The sequence below is a fragment of the Planococcus citri genome, chromosome 1 (genome assembly GCF_950023065.1).
Source record: "Planococcus citri chromosome 1, ihPlaCitr1.1, whole genome shotgun sequence".
NCBI classification, from domain to species: Eukaryota; Metazoa; Arthropoda; class Insecta; order Hemiptera; family Pseudococcidae; genus Planococcus; species Planococcus citri.
In genome coordinates, this window is record NC_088677.1 from 65249164 (window position 1) to 65263837 (window position 14674).

The following is a 14674-nucleotide window of genomic DNA, read 5'->3' on the forward strand; positions in this document are numbered from 1 at the left end:
AAGGTTTGAAAAAAGTTTTCATTTGAATTTCCAACTATAATAGGTACCTATCTTGTAATTAAAAGAGAAAAGTTTCGGACCCTTTTGAAGGTTTGATTCTAAAGAAAATTGTTAGAGGAATGAATTGAGATTCGAAGTACATAATATTTACTTACTTACTGAAACCTGTTCCGCCGAGGGAAAATCTACCTAATGGATGGAGCCAATCTCTAATTCAAAAGTGGATTGGACATCGGCAAGATCAAAAAAAAAAGTCTATCAATGGCCCAGTACAATATTGCAATTTTTTGGTTTTTTGCCAAAAAAAATCCCCGACCAGGACATTTCTTGGTGAACATTTGTATTAACCCATTCTTGATGAGAATGCGTGTTTTCTTATATGACCATTGAATTTTTAGATTGTTTTAAACATGGTTATGGTTTTGCGGGGAGGGGGGAGTCGGAATTCGCAACTTTTGAAAACTTAGAAAAAATTCAATGGACTTCTAGAGATGCTGACTTTGGAAAACGAAAACATCTTTATTGCTGTCCTGGTATACATATTATGTCAGTATGCATTGGGATTTTACGAGGAATTTTTATCAATTGTGCAAGCTTTAGTCTTTTGTATGATTTCTAGGAATTTGGAAAAAATCCAGCTAATGATTTCTCAAGACTTACGAGTATGTCAGACTTTTAAAAACGAAAAAAATTGAAGCTAGCGAAATGGAAAGTAATGAATGAGGCGATCACGTTTTCATTTTTAGGAATGTTATTGTGCGATTGAACCACAAATTTGAAAATAAAAAGCAGAAACCCGGTTGCAATTAGCAAATAGATATTTTTTCTCCTTTTTTCCATAGTGTGTGAATCTTTTAATACATGAGGGCTAATAATGTGGCATTCAGCATTACGCAGCTGAGGACCGTATAGAGCGCGCTCGACTTGGTTCAGTAAAAGAACCCAAATCACTTTGGAGACAATTTTGTGAAGTAAAAAATTGTTTGATGTGTACCTGAGGAGTCCTAAGCCTTCACTCGACCGTTTAAATACTCAAAATTCAAATAATCGCGTCAATTCATTTAGAATCGCCAACATGGGTTCTTTTACTGAACCAGGTATGCTGGTTCAGTAAAAGAACCCACGATAGCGATTTTGATAAATGTAAGCGATGAATTGAATTTCAAATGTTTAAAAATGTTCAATGGAAGGTTTAAAACTCCTTGGGTACTCATTAAACCATTTTTTACTTTACAAAATTGTCTCCAAAGTGATTTGGGTTCTTTTACTGAACCAAGTCGAGCGCGCTCTACAGAAGCTCGCAAGGAACCTGCATATTTAGCCCTCCATATCATGTAATATTAATACTCAAAGGTGTGAATAAAGGCGATTGGTTTATTATTATGGAGAATGGCTCGGTTTTCAAAATTTCATCTTTTTCATCAAAGGCGAAGCTATTGTTCATTCCTTCTACGATGGCATAGCTCTTCTTTCGCCTACTCTTGATGTTATTTTGAAAACGAAAAAAATCAGAGTTGACGATACTAACAGTAATGAATGAGGTAATCACGTTTTCATTTTCAGGAATGTTACTGTGTGATTAAGGCACAAATTTAAAAACAAAAAGCAGAAACCCTGTTGCAATCAACAAAGACAGTTCATCTATGTTTGTTTACATCTTCCTGTGTTGCTGATTCATGAACAGGAGTTTGGTAAATACCTGTGCTTGAAGGTCATTTCATGCCAAATCAGCGAAAATTTGCACGATTGATCACAGTATTTTTCTTATTTTGCTGTCGGTAGAGGTCATCAAACGAAGATAAATGGTACGAACCAAAGTTTGTGGTTTTTTTTTCTGGTGAGAAAAACATTTGGAAATTTTCAAAATGACCACTAATTGAAAATTTGCGTGCGGTGCCTAAAACAGTGTTGCCATTTTCGATTATGTGAAAAAATCTGTTTGAAATCTTCATATTATTGAAATAAACGTATGAAGAAGGAATACAGAGACGATTTTCTGGAAAAAAAAGTCAAAAGTAGACCTTTTTATGCAGAACAACGTGGAAAATGTGAGTAAGTTGGTACAAAATTAGGTACCCAGAAAAATTACAAATTATATTTTTTCCGTATATTGTCAAAGTACATATTTTATCTGGATACAGTGTCTTGCTGGACAGATCAATAAATTTCTTCCTCGTTGAAATAGAGCACAAATTCGGACTTGATTTTGAAGAGAGTAGGTACGTGAAGTGAAACCATCAATGTCTCATCATCTCATCGAATTATCGGTGAAATTTTGCACCTGTGGTAGACCTAGTGAACTAGGTACATATTGTGCAGAAATTGCAGACCTTTTTTAGGTTGAACAACCTAGTCTGAATACTCGTACTTGCTGTTTCGCATAATACGTACGGGAAGAGAACGTAAAGATGAAGCCGTTAATATCTAATCGTCTCATCGAATTATTGGTGACATTTTTCACCTTTGGTAGGCACAGTGAACTACATATTATGCAGAAATTGCTGACCTTTTTTAGGTTGAACAACCTATAGTCTCGAAAAAATGTCCTCTGGACCACGCTATACATATAGTGGCGAAATACGTCTGAATATTTTTTTCAGAACTTGATGATGGTAATTTTCTCGAAATATGTCCGAAAAATAATACTTACATTTTGTTGTAAATTTGTACTCTATTTCGGCGAAAAAGAAAAATTTTCTTTGTCTTGAAATATTGATAAAATATTACTTCCAAGAATACGAAAGAATATTATCTTGAAAATTTTTCATGTCAAGTAATTTTGTACTTTTTCGCGATTTTTGAAAACCATTTTCTTAATAATACATAAATAATACATATCGAAACATATTCCCTTTCGGGACCTACTTTTGCGCGCCTATTCTTCGTTTGATTGCTCCGATGTCGATATTATTTCTTGTTTCTGTACCAAAAAAAACAAATATCGTCGCAATTTCTTGATACGTTCCTCCATCGTCTTGGAAACTGGAAAGGGCTATTTTTGAGAACTTTTTCAAGATTTTATATCAGTGCCCTCGTGTGTTTATTCCAATATATTACAAGTTTAACCGAGAACTAGCCCTTGGAATATAGAATAAAACGAAGAAAAGAGGTTTAAATCGTCAAATTGATTAGAACACACGCTGAAGGCATTTAAAATTTTCAATCGGTGGTCATTTCAAAAATTCTAAATGCCCATTCTACCTGCAAAAAAAAATTCTTGAGATGTCCCGTTCGCACCATTTGTTACGTTTGGTGACCTCTGTTAACATGCAAGATATTTAAAAAAAAATTGACGATCTATCGCTCAAATTCTGGCTGATATGGCATGTAATGACCTAATTATGATGTTTTAAAGTCTCAAGTGAGACCTTCATTTGAAGATTACAGCCATGAAACTGTACCTACATCTTGCAAATTCACTATATAGGCAGAAAAAGTGAATTTATTTGTCTAAAACTGCATACACCAATAAGCAAAAAGCAAAAGCCCTCTTGCAATCATGCCTTCTTCTTGAGGTTGTTCCTGTGTCACTGGATAACTTTAGATCGTTTTGTGTCTTGATTATCTCGCGTAGCTATATAATCAAAGGTTCTGTGTTGGACTCGGTACTGCAAACTGCTGACATGTTTGAGGTGCATTCGTTCTTTGCAAGCCGTTGCTGCATGATATGGAGCCGAGTTAATTCGAGGAATACCGAGTTCTGTCTTGAATTGTGAGATGATGGCATTATTTTTTTTTTGTTGGAGCATTTTAAAATAGATCATAAATATGTGTAGCAGTTTGATTGAAAAAACATAGCCTATTGAATTAAATCATTTCTTTAAAAAAATTATTCTCCTTTTGGTGATTTGCAAATGCAATCTTGTTTCTTCTAGCTCCCATTCATCTTTATATTTTTCAATATGAAGTTTCTTTTTTCCCTTGTTATTTTACCTTGGGGTTTGATTGGGCTGCGATTATGAATTCAATTTTTTTTCATCGTTCATTGGCGATAATCGTTGAAAATGTTACTTACTTTATTGACGAAAAATATCCATAACTTCCATAAGTGATTCTATGGCTTTCGATTCAATTCTTGAGGTTTCTTATTTCAGAGGAGCAGCATTAAATTTCAGCCTTGCGACTCCGATCTGCTTGTCTAATGCATCTTTTCAACTTGGCAATACGATATAAATCATGGTGGCTGAGAAAACAAGCCCGATAAAAGTTACTATACTTATACGTTAGATAGCTACGATGGGGTTGGTGGAGAAGGCGCAGACGGCGAAAAGCTCGTAACATTGTAGATTCTTAACTGCGTACCTCTACCTACGTATTGTAGATAGCAGAGTAATTACTCAATGCGGAATCGAGTTGGCGTTAAAGTTTTTAAACGAGAGTAATTAGAGAGGGAGGTATACTATGGCAAGGGATCGGGGGGCAGCAATCTAGAGTGTATATGGCATGTTTTCTTTTTGTATCTAAACTAGGTAGTAAGAAAACGTGTATATGTTAGCATATGTAGATGTACGTAGACATACAATATATTTATACTGTTGTATGTAGGTACATTTTAAACTGATAAACGTCTGAAGCGTAACCGATTCTCATGTTAAGAGTATATGGTATATGAACTATAGAGAATTCACGTTTTGTATACTCGTACTCGGCGGCGTAGATGTGTTTTAGGTATATATCTACGCGATATATTTTATCGCCGTCGACTTCGCAAGGTACCGAGAGAGACGAGAGAAATTGTATAGGTACTGTTAAGACATAAGTATAAGATAGGTTTTGGAGAAGGAGACGCCGTCGCTGACGCCACCGCCACCGCCGTTAATTAGAAATGTATGTACCTTTGGTGGCGTCGTCGTCGTCGTGTACGAGTGTTATAAGCAACGTTTTCCAAATGGAAATGGCTTTTTATGGTGTAATCACGCGTTCGAATGCGCTTTTAATTCGGTTATGGTAAAGTAGAACTAATTGAGCTTTTCTCGTTTTGCATGGCGGATTGGCGGCAGCCGCGAAAAGATTAAAATTAGGAACATGGCGGAGGAGGTGCGGTGGCTGGCATTTTGCTGCGGAAATCGAAATTCGAATAAATTCCATACTATGGCGCTATTTTCGACTACGGAAAGCGATTTTCAAATTATGTAGGGAGCAGGAGGGAGGGGGAAGTTGAAGCTGCGTGAAAATAATGGCGTTGGAAGTGATGTGCTGTGATGTATTATGCGCATGCGTTGTTGTATGTGATGTTTTTCATTTTGTGGATGGGAAATTCATCTTTGCTCGATCCTTCGAATAGATTTCTATTTTGAGACGGATGATTTGATGAAAGAAATGGGGAATATTTGAAGGAATGTGCTAAAAATCATTTGTAATAACGATTTCTTCTTCCTCAATCTACAAATTTTTTTACATCATAAGTTCTGTTAATTTGTTCACTAATCAGACTCGAAACAATTTTCATTTTTCAATGCAAAAAATAACATTGTTGCTACCATTCGATACTGTTATCCAATTGACGACTAACTGACACCGCTCGCTAAGAGACCAGCGGTAGATGAAGTAAAAAAATGATAATTCTGACCATTAAAAGCCAAAATCTGAGCTTCATCTATCGGGGTTGAAACCCTCAAATGCAATGACGGAAAAGAATTTCTTTTCCATCCCTAGGGATGGAAAGAGGGATTTTTTCAATCAAAGTAGGAAAAAGTGTATTTTCGCGGTGTGTAAACGGGAGTAAAATGCTACATTTTCGTAGTATGTATAATGAAAAATCAATTTGAAGCTATTAACTAGCTTGAAACGAAGGTAAAATTATTGCGATTGTCAAATCACCAACGTTCAATTGAATTCGGACAATTATTTTCAACTACAGAATCGGGGAAAAAATCGAATATTTTTGAAGTTTCATGTTCCGATATTACAAGTTGAGTAAGCTATTTTTTAAAGGTGCTCAGCAGGTGTGTGAGACTAAAGTACGTAGTGTAGTGTCAGAAGTTGATACTTGTAGTAGATAGTACGGTTTTAAATCTACCAATAAACCAAAAGCAAAAACCCTCTTGCAATCATTGCTTGTTTTTACAGTTGCCCCTGTTATTCTTTTCTTCTTCTATGTCATTCAAAATTGAATTTTTAAAAAATGAAATGAAAATTTTTTCGAAAAAATGAAAAGAAGTAGGTAGAAGCAATCTGATCAAATTTTCAAATTGATAAAATCCTAAAATCTTGTATAAAACTTGAATCATGTACCCTATCAGCGATTTGAGAGCATATTGATGATTCTAAATTTAACCCCTCGACTACATATACAACTTACTACATCGATATGTCCCCCTATAAAACACCATTTGGGCATAAATTCGCGGAAACGTTTTCGTGACACCTTAAAATAAGCTATTTTTGTACTTTCAAAGACTTGTTGGAGACGTAAGGGACCACCAAACAAAAAAACGAACTCCACAGGGAGATTCAGCATCTCAAACTCTACAAATTGAGTGCTAGCCGTAAATTTTAAAAATCAATTTTGGAGCTTTAAACCTGAAAAAAGTGAATTTTTAGCTAAAATGGCCCCACTTTGAGGCCACGTGGCTCAGCCCCATGGTGCCGCGGGGGGCTAAAAATTTTTTTGGGGTGGTTTCAACTCAAAAGGAACCACATATGTGAATTTCAGAAAATTCCGAGACCTACGTTTTTTTTCGACCCGCCCTAATGTACATTGTACATATTAAGAAAATGAAATAAGTAGTTTTAACGCCATGAATTGAATTACATCCACTAAAAACTTCTAATTTTAAAAAATTGAATTACATGTAATTGTTTTCATTCATTTTTATAGTTTTTGCGCAATGCGCAAAAAAACTATTGTTTTCATTCTTGTTAATGAATTTTTCAATTCATCAATTTTAAACTTACAGCCAATCAGCGAATAGCATTTCAAAGAAGCCAATCGGAATCAGCGTTTGAAATATTATTGTCTGTGTTGTTTTTGTTTTTTAAATTGCTTTTTGAATGGCAAAATTAATTTTTCAAGAAGTTTCAAAACATAGGGGCAAGTACTTTCAACCTAATAGTAGGTAACTTGAGTCTTTTCGTGTTGATTTTTTTTCCACATTGAAATACATTTTCAATTTCATATAAATTGGATATTTTTCCATGTATCAAGAAAAGATGAATGGATTTTTAAAGCGATGTTGATGTGTGAGGTTATTTTATTCATCACGCCACGAAGCTGTTTCGCATGGCGCAATTAACTATTGCGCTTTTGAGCAGTTGAAGCATCCAATAAACGAAAAGCGAATGCAAAAACTCTCTTACAATCAGCGAAAGCGAATGCGTAGCTGATGGCTTGTTCAGTCTTCTTCGGCGGTTTACTTAGAATGTTTGAACCGTCAACAACTCCTACTCGTTAACAAAATGCCTAGTAAAGATAAAGATGACCTCATTGAGAAAGCTGCCAGGAAAAAGAAGGCAGAAATGCTATCCGAACTTTAAGATGTCCTCTCGCAGAAATTCTGCAATCCTAAGAAGACCGTCAAATCTCAAAGAATTTAAACCCATCATTGTTAAGAACAAATTCCAGGCGATTCAAAGTCAAGATGATGGTCAACATAACACCAATGGAATTGCAGATGAGACTGTTGTCAAAGAAAAAATTCCTCCAATTTATCTCAATGACTACACCGACTACTTACAAGAATTATCATCAATAAAAAAAATTGTTGTTGACGACTTCAAAATTAAACTTCTGAACAAGCAAATCCGTATTTGTCTCACAAGCATTGATGACTTTCGTAAACTCACCAAAAACTATGACCAACATGGCAAAAAAATACTATACCTTTAAAAATACGCAAGAGAAGAAATTATCTGTCATAATTAAAGTTCATCTCTGTTGTTGGATATTTGTTTAAAAAACTCCAATTGCAGTTGGAGAACTGAGTATACGAACTGTATACGAGTATATTATAAATAAAGATCTAACTTGACCTTCACATTCGGAAACTAATCTGAATTGAATTCGTCGTCGTGGTCGCATTTTCTTTTATAGGAGATTGCAAACATCACTTCTGCCCAACTCGATTTTCTAGTAAAAAAATCTTGAAATCAAACAGTTTAGCGGGAAGGAGAGGGTGATAACGAAAACGTGAAGTAGAAAATGAAAAATTGAAGTGATTACTTACTCGTATTAAACCGTACGAGAGAATTGTTCTTATGGTTCTTGTGCTTCAGGTCATAACTACGTAGATATACCTATTTAATTGAAGAAAAAAAATATCGAATGAGCGAATTAAATTCAAAAAAAGTGCCGAAGAAATGAAACAAGGGCGCACGTCTTGTGGACCCCTACGAAGGTAAAAAAAATACTTGTGCGCGAATAGCAAATACCTTCACTTGCAGGGTTAGTGAGACGCCGCCGCCGCGTCACGCTGGAAGCGTCAAACAAAGAAGAGAACGCGTTTTTCGCGACTGCTGAGATGATAAAATGACGCCAAATGAGATTTGGGAAAGGAGGCAGAGTGACGGGAAAGACCGGTACTGATGGGCCGGGATGGGGGCCCGGTTGCAATGAAAAACGAAGTACAAAATATGATGAATGATGCGATTTTCTAAGTGCTTCCTTTTTCTCCTTATACATATACTGAGGTAACTTTACCTATTCTTGCGCGTGTGCTACGTTTACCTATCCTAAACTATAGGTATGGAGTACTTTGTTTTGATTCAAAACGCGTTACTGTGGTACACAATTTGGACTCTACCATTTCAAACAGGGGTGCATAGAACGGGGAGAAGTTTCCACATACGACGAAACCCTTACTCACCTTATCACGTCGAGTTCTTGTCTGGCCTTTGGTTGGAATGAAAACCGTATTTTTCTCCTCTTTTACGAAATCTTCCCGCAGTATTTGCCTTTTTTTTTCGTGGAAAATACCTACGTATTTTTCTGGTTTTTGAAGTCGACGAAACGGAAATCCGTTTTTAAGAAGCGCAAGTTTTGTTTTTACTACACCGAGTTGGGTGGATTTGTTTAGTGAATTGGATGGTTGAGGGGTGAAGGGGTTAAATATTGTTCAACGGTAATATTTTTTTTCGCCGCGGTGCGTTTTTTTTTCACCTCACCACAACGCGATAATTTCCGCAATGGGGCTGAATAGAGGATTTTTCGACGTAGATTTGATTTATTAGTATTACGTTTGCACGTATTTGTGTGTACTGTGTGTTGAAGCTAAGGGCAGGGAAGGGGTTGAGAAAAAGAAGAGTAGTTGGTGGTTTAGAGAGTGTTACGGATCAATGCGAGAATAAGTTGATGTTTGAAGCTATCAATTTTTATTATGTAGGTAACAAAATCATTATTGAATGATAATTTCCCTCAATTTATGAGCTTTTATTACCATCGTGGACTGATGTTGGTGCCAGGTTTAATGGTGTGTTTGAAGATACACCATTATGTCAAAAAAACCAGTGGACAGAAATATTAGTAACTTACTAAAATTGACTAAAAAACTCGTACCTGTATTCGAATGATCATTATGTATAAAATGTAGGAAGTATGCATTGTGATTATTGTTGAATTGACCTCCCAATGTACTGAAGTTTACCATAAATTGAGGACATTCCGCAAAATTTCGCGAAAATTGTTTAGAAATTCGTTGAAATGGCATTAAAATTGTTTAAGTAAATTGGGTAAAAATTGATCAACATAATATCGCAAAAAATACTCGGTTATGAAAAAAAAAAAAAAAAAAAAAAAAAAAAAAAAAAAAAGGTGGAAAATTACGTAAAATTGATCAAACATTAAAATTAGATGAAATATCGAAATAGTCACAGAATACGTGATGAAATCCAAGTTGAATTTAAAACATAAGGTACGTAATTTTTTAAAAAGGTCATCCTTTTTCGTTTTTTTAGATTTAGTAGACACTACGTGCAAAAAACAGTAGATGAAACTCTCTTGCAATTAGCGAATAGCAGATGGCTTGTTGAATTGCACGCGCATAGTACAATTATTGACGGTGAATTCAAAAGTAACATTCCCACCCCAGTAACTTTGGAACGAGTGAGGATGCAATAAAAAAGAAAAAATCAGATTCGGATTCTACTGCTTTTCTACATAAATGTACAATCGATAAATTTTATCAACCTTTAAATTAACTTTGAAATTTCAACCTCGTTGAGCTTTCCGTCCAGATTTTTCAAGCACGATTTTACACTTTATCTTACATTTCGAAGGAAAAGGGCAATGAGTTTTGATTCAAAATTTGTGTGGCAAAGTGCACTCATGCCTCGACTCCTGTCACAATTTTGATTCAAAATTCTTTGCCCCTTTTCTTCGAAATGGAAGATTGAGTGTAAAATCGTGCTTTAAAAATCTGAACGGAAAACTCAAACAGGTTGCAATTTCAGAATTTATTTTAAGGTTGAAATGAAAATACGAGTATGTAGAAAAGTAGTAAGATGTTTGTGGAATCCGAATCTGTATTTTTTTTTGGTATCTTCGCTCGTTTCAGGGTTACACGAGTGGGAACCTTATTTTTGAATTAACCCTAGTACATTTTATTTTTATAATTGCCAAAACCTACTCCATGCAATATTGATCATGGGATGGATAAGAGTTGCTGAAATTTGACTTCTGTGCTCGGAGGACCCCTTAGATGCGTTCTTGAAGAAAGAAGTTTCACTTTTCCAATCCCTCCACCTCGTTCAAGGCTTGAAAACGTGAACTTCGGTCTTTTTGAACTGTCCTAAACCAAACACATTTTAATTCCCCCCCCAAAAAAAAACATTTTAATTTTGTGTCATCGCTGGAACCAGTTTCAACTTTGTTGACTGGATTGACAAGACGTAATCTGTCTATGTCTTACGAAGATTCCGATTTCCTTTCCTCTCTTCTATCTAAAATTTGATTCCATATTGTTGAAAAAAAAACTTACGTAAGCTATGATGGGAAGTAAATCATCCTTTGAAGGGCATTCCGAAGTAATCGAAAATGAATTTTTTTTTCAATCCCCTCCGATAATCATCTTTCCAAAGTGTGAAAAAATCGAAATTTTCGCTAAATTATTATCGGACTAGACTGCGATTATACAACGATGACGAGCACAGAGGAAGGAATTCGGCGCGAGAGAATTCCATTTTCGACCCTTTTATCACAGGTTTTTAACTCGCGAATGGTAGCAGCAGAGAGGTGTTACAAGGTGCGTGGACGGTACGTCTGTCTGGTTTTGCCGGAGAAAATGGAAATGATTTATTTTAATTTATGGAAAACTCGACGTGGCGGTTTTCACTCGTAGTCCGTCGAATAACGAATAAATTAGCGAAATTGCACGTCGTAGTGACTAGATTTGGCAGTCGGGTTTCACAAAAGCGAGCTACGAGAATAATTGTCGTGGTCTGTCATGCTATGTGCCCTTTGAGGATCGCCTGTGTATCGTACCTGTATCTCGTTGAAAGTATCAATTTTCTTATCGTCTCTGCGGCGTGTAATACGAGAACTAACCCTTGTTCTGGTGGTAGGTGAGAAATTTCTCAACCTGTTGATGAGAGGTTTTTTTTTATCCTTTGGTGTACTTGGACTTTTTTTTCTTTTATGAGTTTTTACGAGAGTGAGCGATTTGATTGGGCAGGTTGGTGTGTTGGATGATTTAATGAAATGAGGGTGCTCGAGCTCTCGATGCTGTACTCGAACGTTACGTTGGTGGAAAAGCCTATGGAGATGGAAGAGGGTGAAGGGAAGTGATGATGCGATGAAATATAGTACGTATAAATAGGTCAAATTTTGGCATATAAACGGGTATTATTTTAACGTCGGATATACCTGTACTGGAAGGTTAATTCCGAATTTGGTTATTTTAACGAAATGACGATAGCAGTATTTTGGCCTTTGGCGTATTATGTTCGTAGTACAGTAGCTGCCTTTACCTGTATTGTAGGCCTATGTGTATAGGTAGGTACATGCACGATGAGTAAGGGTTGTACAGCAAGAGCATCAAAAAGGAAGGCGGGAGGGTAATTGCGTCGTCGCACCTGCGTACGTCCGTCGTGTCCACCTTTTTTCTTTTTGCCTTTTTTTCATTTTCCAACTCTAAATACGACGATGATATCCTATGTACTATATAGTTTTGGAAATTTCGGGTGCGCAATCGAGCATGCGCATTTTAAGTCGTGCACCTTTTTCTCCTCCGCACGCTCAGGTGGTGGTTTACTCGTGTATATGTGTGCTTGTGTGCGTCGACGTGGTCGTGGGGTTTTTCGGCGGGAGTGTTGTGTGTAGAGTGTACGGTAAAACAGTGTCAGCAAATATTTTTACTTGTTGCCTTTTCTCTACGTATTCTACCGGTCGCTGTTGCTCTCTCTGATCGTTCGTTTACGACTTGTCGCGGTCTCGAATTAACGTATATTAGTCGGTTTATATATTTTTTTTTCATTATTTTTAGTCCGGAATTTTTTCCAAGTTAGGATACAATTCGAGTTGAAAAATAATTCCTTCAAAAAAAAAATCCTCAATTTTTTTCAATGAATTCCTGAAAAGGTAGCAATTTCTTCTTTCTCACACTTGACAATCATTCGTAAGTCTGTTTTTTCTCTATTTTTCTCCTCTTTACTTTCTTTCTGTCAATTATATTTTTCTACCGAATTTTTTCCTTCTATTGTATACTTACTTTTTTCTATCGATTGAATTTTTCTCGATCTTTTTTTACTTACTTAACTTTTCTGCCTATCGCTGTCTTTGACAATCTTGGTCGTCTTTCATTTACCATTATTTTTCCTATATTTCCCCTTTCGATAATATTTTTTCTCATTTTCTTAGCCGAAGAGAATGCACATATCTTATTTCTTTTCTCATTCTCGCGTCAACTTTTGATCTCCTTTCTACCTTCCTTTGGTGATTTTTTTTCGAGCCTTTCATCGTTCGAATTTTTTTTTCTTCAATCGTGCAATTTGAGTTAAGATAAGTAGTATAATCTCGTATCGGGTGTAATTCGATTTTCTTCCGCGTCAGTTGGTCCAAAAAGAAATCATAACGTATTATCAATCTTGCGCCTCCGTTCCTTCGACTTTCTGCTCACCAGCTTCTTCTATCTCCACTATACCTTCTATAAATATTCCAAACGCTACAGCAGCATTCTCGCCGCCTCATCCTTTCTGCAACTTCTGCTGTCAGACGAGTTGCGGACTTTGCTGCAGTCGTAACGGAGGCGGAGGTCTCGGCGGAATCGTAGATCCGGATCTAGCGGCGGCGGCGGCAGCGGCAGCAGCGAATCTGACGCCTTCACCGATCTTCTTGAATCCGTTTTTCGGCGCTCCGTCGCTCCAAGAGGTATCGCATTTCGCGGCAGCGGCAGCAGCATCGTCGTCGTCGTCGTCGCCGGCGGCATTCTCGCTGAATCGTATCGTCGACGGTAATCCTTTGCAGGAGTTCGCGGCTGCGGCAGCGGCAGCAGCAGCGGCGGCGGCGGCGGCGGCGGCGGCTGCCGAGGAAGAATACTTGAACGGTACGGCGGCGACCGCGGATATCGTACATCATCCGACTGCGGCCGTATATACCAACGGTCTCGGAGGCGAGATTTGCCATCTGGTCAGCACAGGACAGAATCCGTCGGTGGCGGCGGCCGCAGCGCATCTAGTACAGTCGGCCGATCAGGCCCAGGTGCCTTATATCTTGGTCACGAATCGCGGACCAGAAGATATACTCGATTCGACGGCCGCTGCCAAACACCATAACACGGAAGCCTTACAATTGGTGTTGCTGAACGCGTCGAATTCGAATTCGTCGCCGCATTCGGCCGGGACTATATCGGGATTCGGTCATTTGTTGGGCACGGTGCCGGCGAACGTGGAGCTTGTACAAATGGTAAGGTTTTTTTCTGTCTATTTGCGTGCTTTAGAGAGCTTTTCGAGTGGGTTGCAGGGGTAGGAGTGTTCGATTGACGAGGGGTAGAGGAAGTGAAGAGATGTGTTCAGTTTCACGAACGATCACAGGTGATCGATGATGAATTACTAGGATGATCTGTAGGGCAGTTTCCTGGCTGTAAGAATCAGTGTGATCGGAGGAAACGAGGGGTTTAATTTGCTTTCTACAGGGTGTTCCAGAATAACCTTTCACTTTTGTTTTATTAGTAGCTCTGAGAGAAAAATGGTTACGGAAATTTTTTTATAACCAAAATGAAGTAGAAATGTGCCGTTTTTAGACCATATATTTGAGTTTTCATTATAAATTAAGTTTTAAAAATTATTCCACCAAGATGTTTTCCATCATTTTTGACACAATCGACCAAACGTTTTTTAAAATTATTGAACACTTTGTTGAGCATTTCTCTTCTAATCAGTCTTGATTCACGAATAATATTATCTAGGAGCTGTTTCAGAGTCCTAGGATCATCTTGATATACTTTTGACTTGAGGTAACCCCATAAAAAAAAATCACATGCTGAAAAATCAGGGGATCGAGGTGGCCATGAAATTTCTGTGTTCAGCGAAATTATTCGATGACCAAAATGCTCACGCAATAAAGAAATCGTGTCCGTTGCGGAATGACAGGTAGCGCCATCCTGTTGGAACCAAGTAACTCTATACTTGTGTCTGCGTTTCAATTCAGGAATGAGAAACTCGTTTAACATTTTGCGATACCTCTCACCGTTCACCGTTTCATCAAACACATACGGTCCCACTATACCGAATTTAGCCACGCCCA

The 14674-nt window shown here is 37.3% G+C and overlaps 1 protein-coding gene across 7 annotated transcripts in view; it reads left to right on the top strand.

Annotated features, from left to right (window-relative positions):
• heph (polypyrimidine tract-binding protein 1 heph) overlaps positions 1 to 14674 on the top strand; it is a 613245-nt gene that overhangs the window by 124317 nt on the left and 474254 nt on the right. Inside the window, exon 1 of one of the 7 annotated variants that reach the window (XM_065347158.1) lies at positions 12732 to 13834. The exons of 5 other annotated variants lie outside the window; for them this stretch is intronic. In XM_065347158.1, the coding sequence (XP_065203230.1) occupies positions 13832 to 13834 (3 nt within the window). In that variant the 5' untranslated portion in view covers positions 12732 to 13831. Of the gene's footprint in view, positions 1 to 12731; positions 13835 to 14674 lie in introns of those variants that run through there. One more of the 7 variants, XM_065347152.1, reaches the window with a different exon arrangement.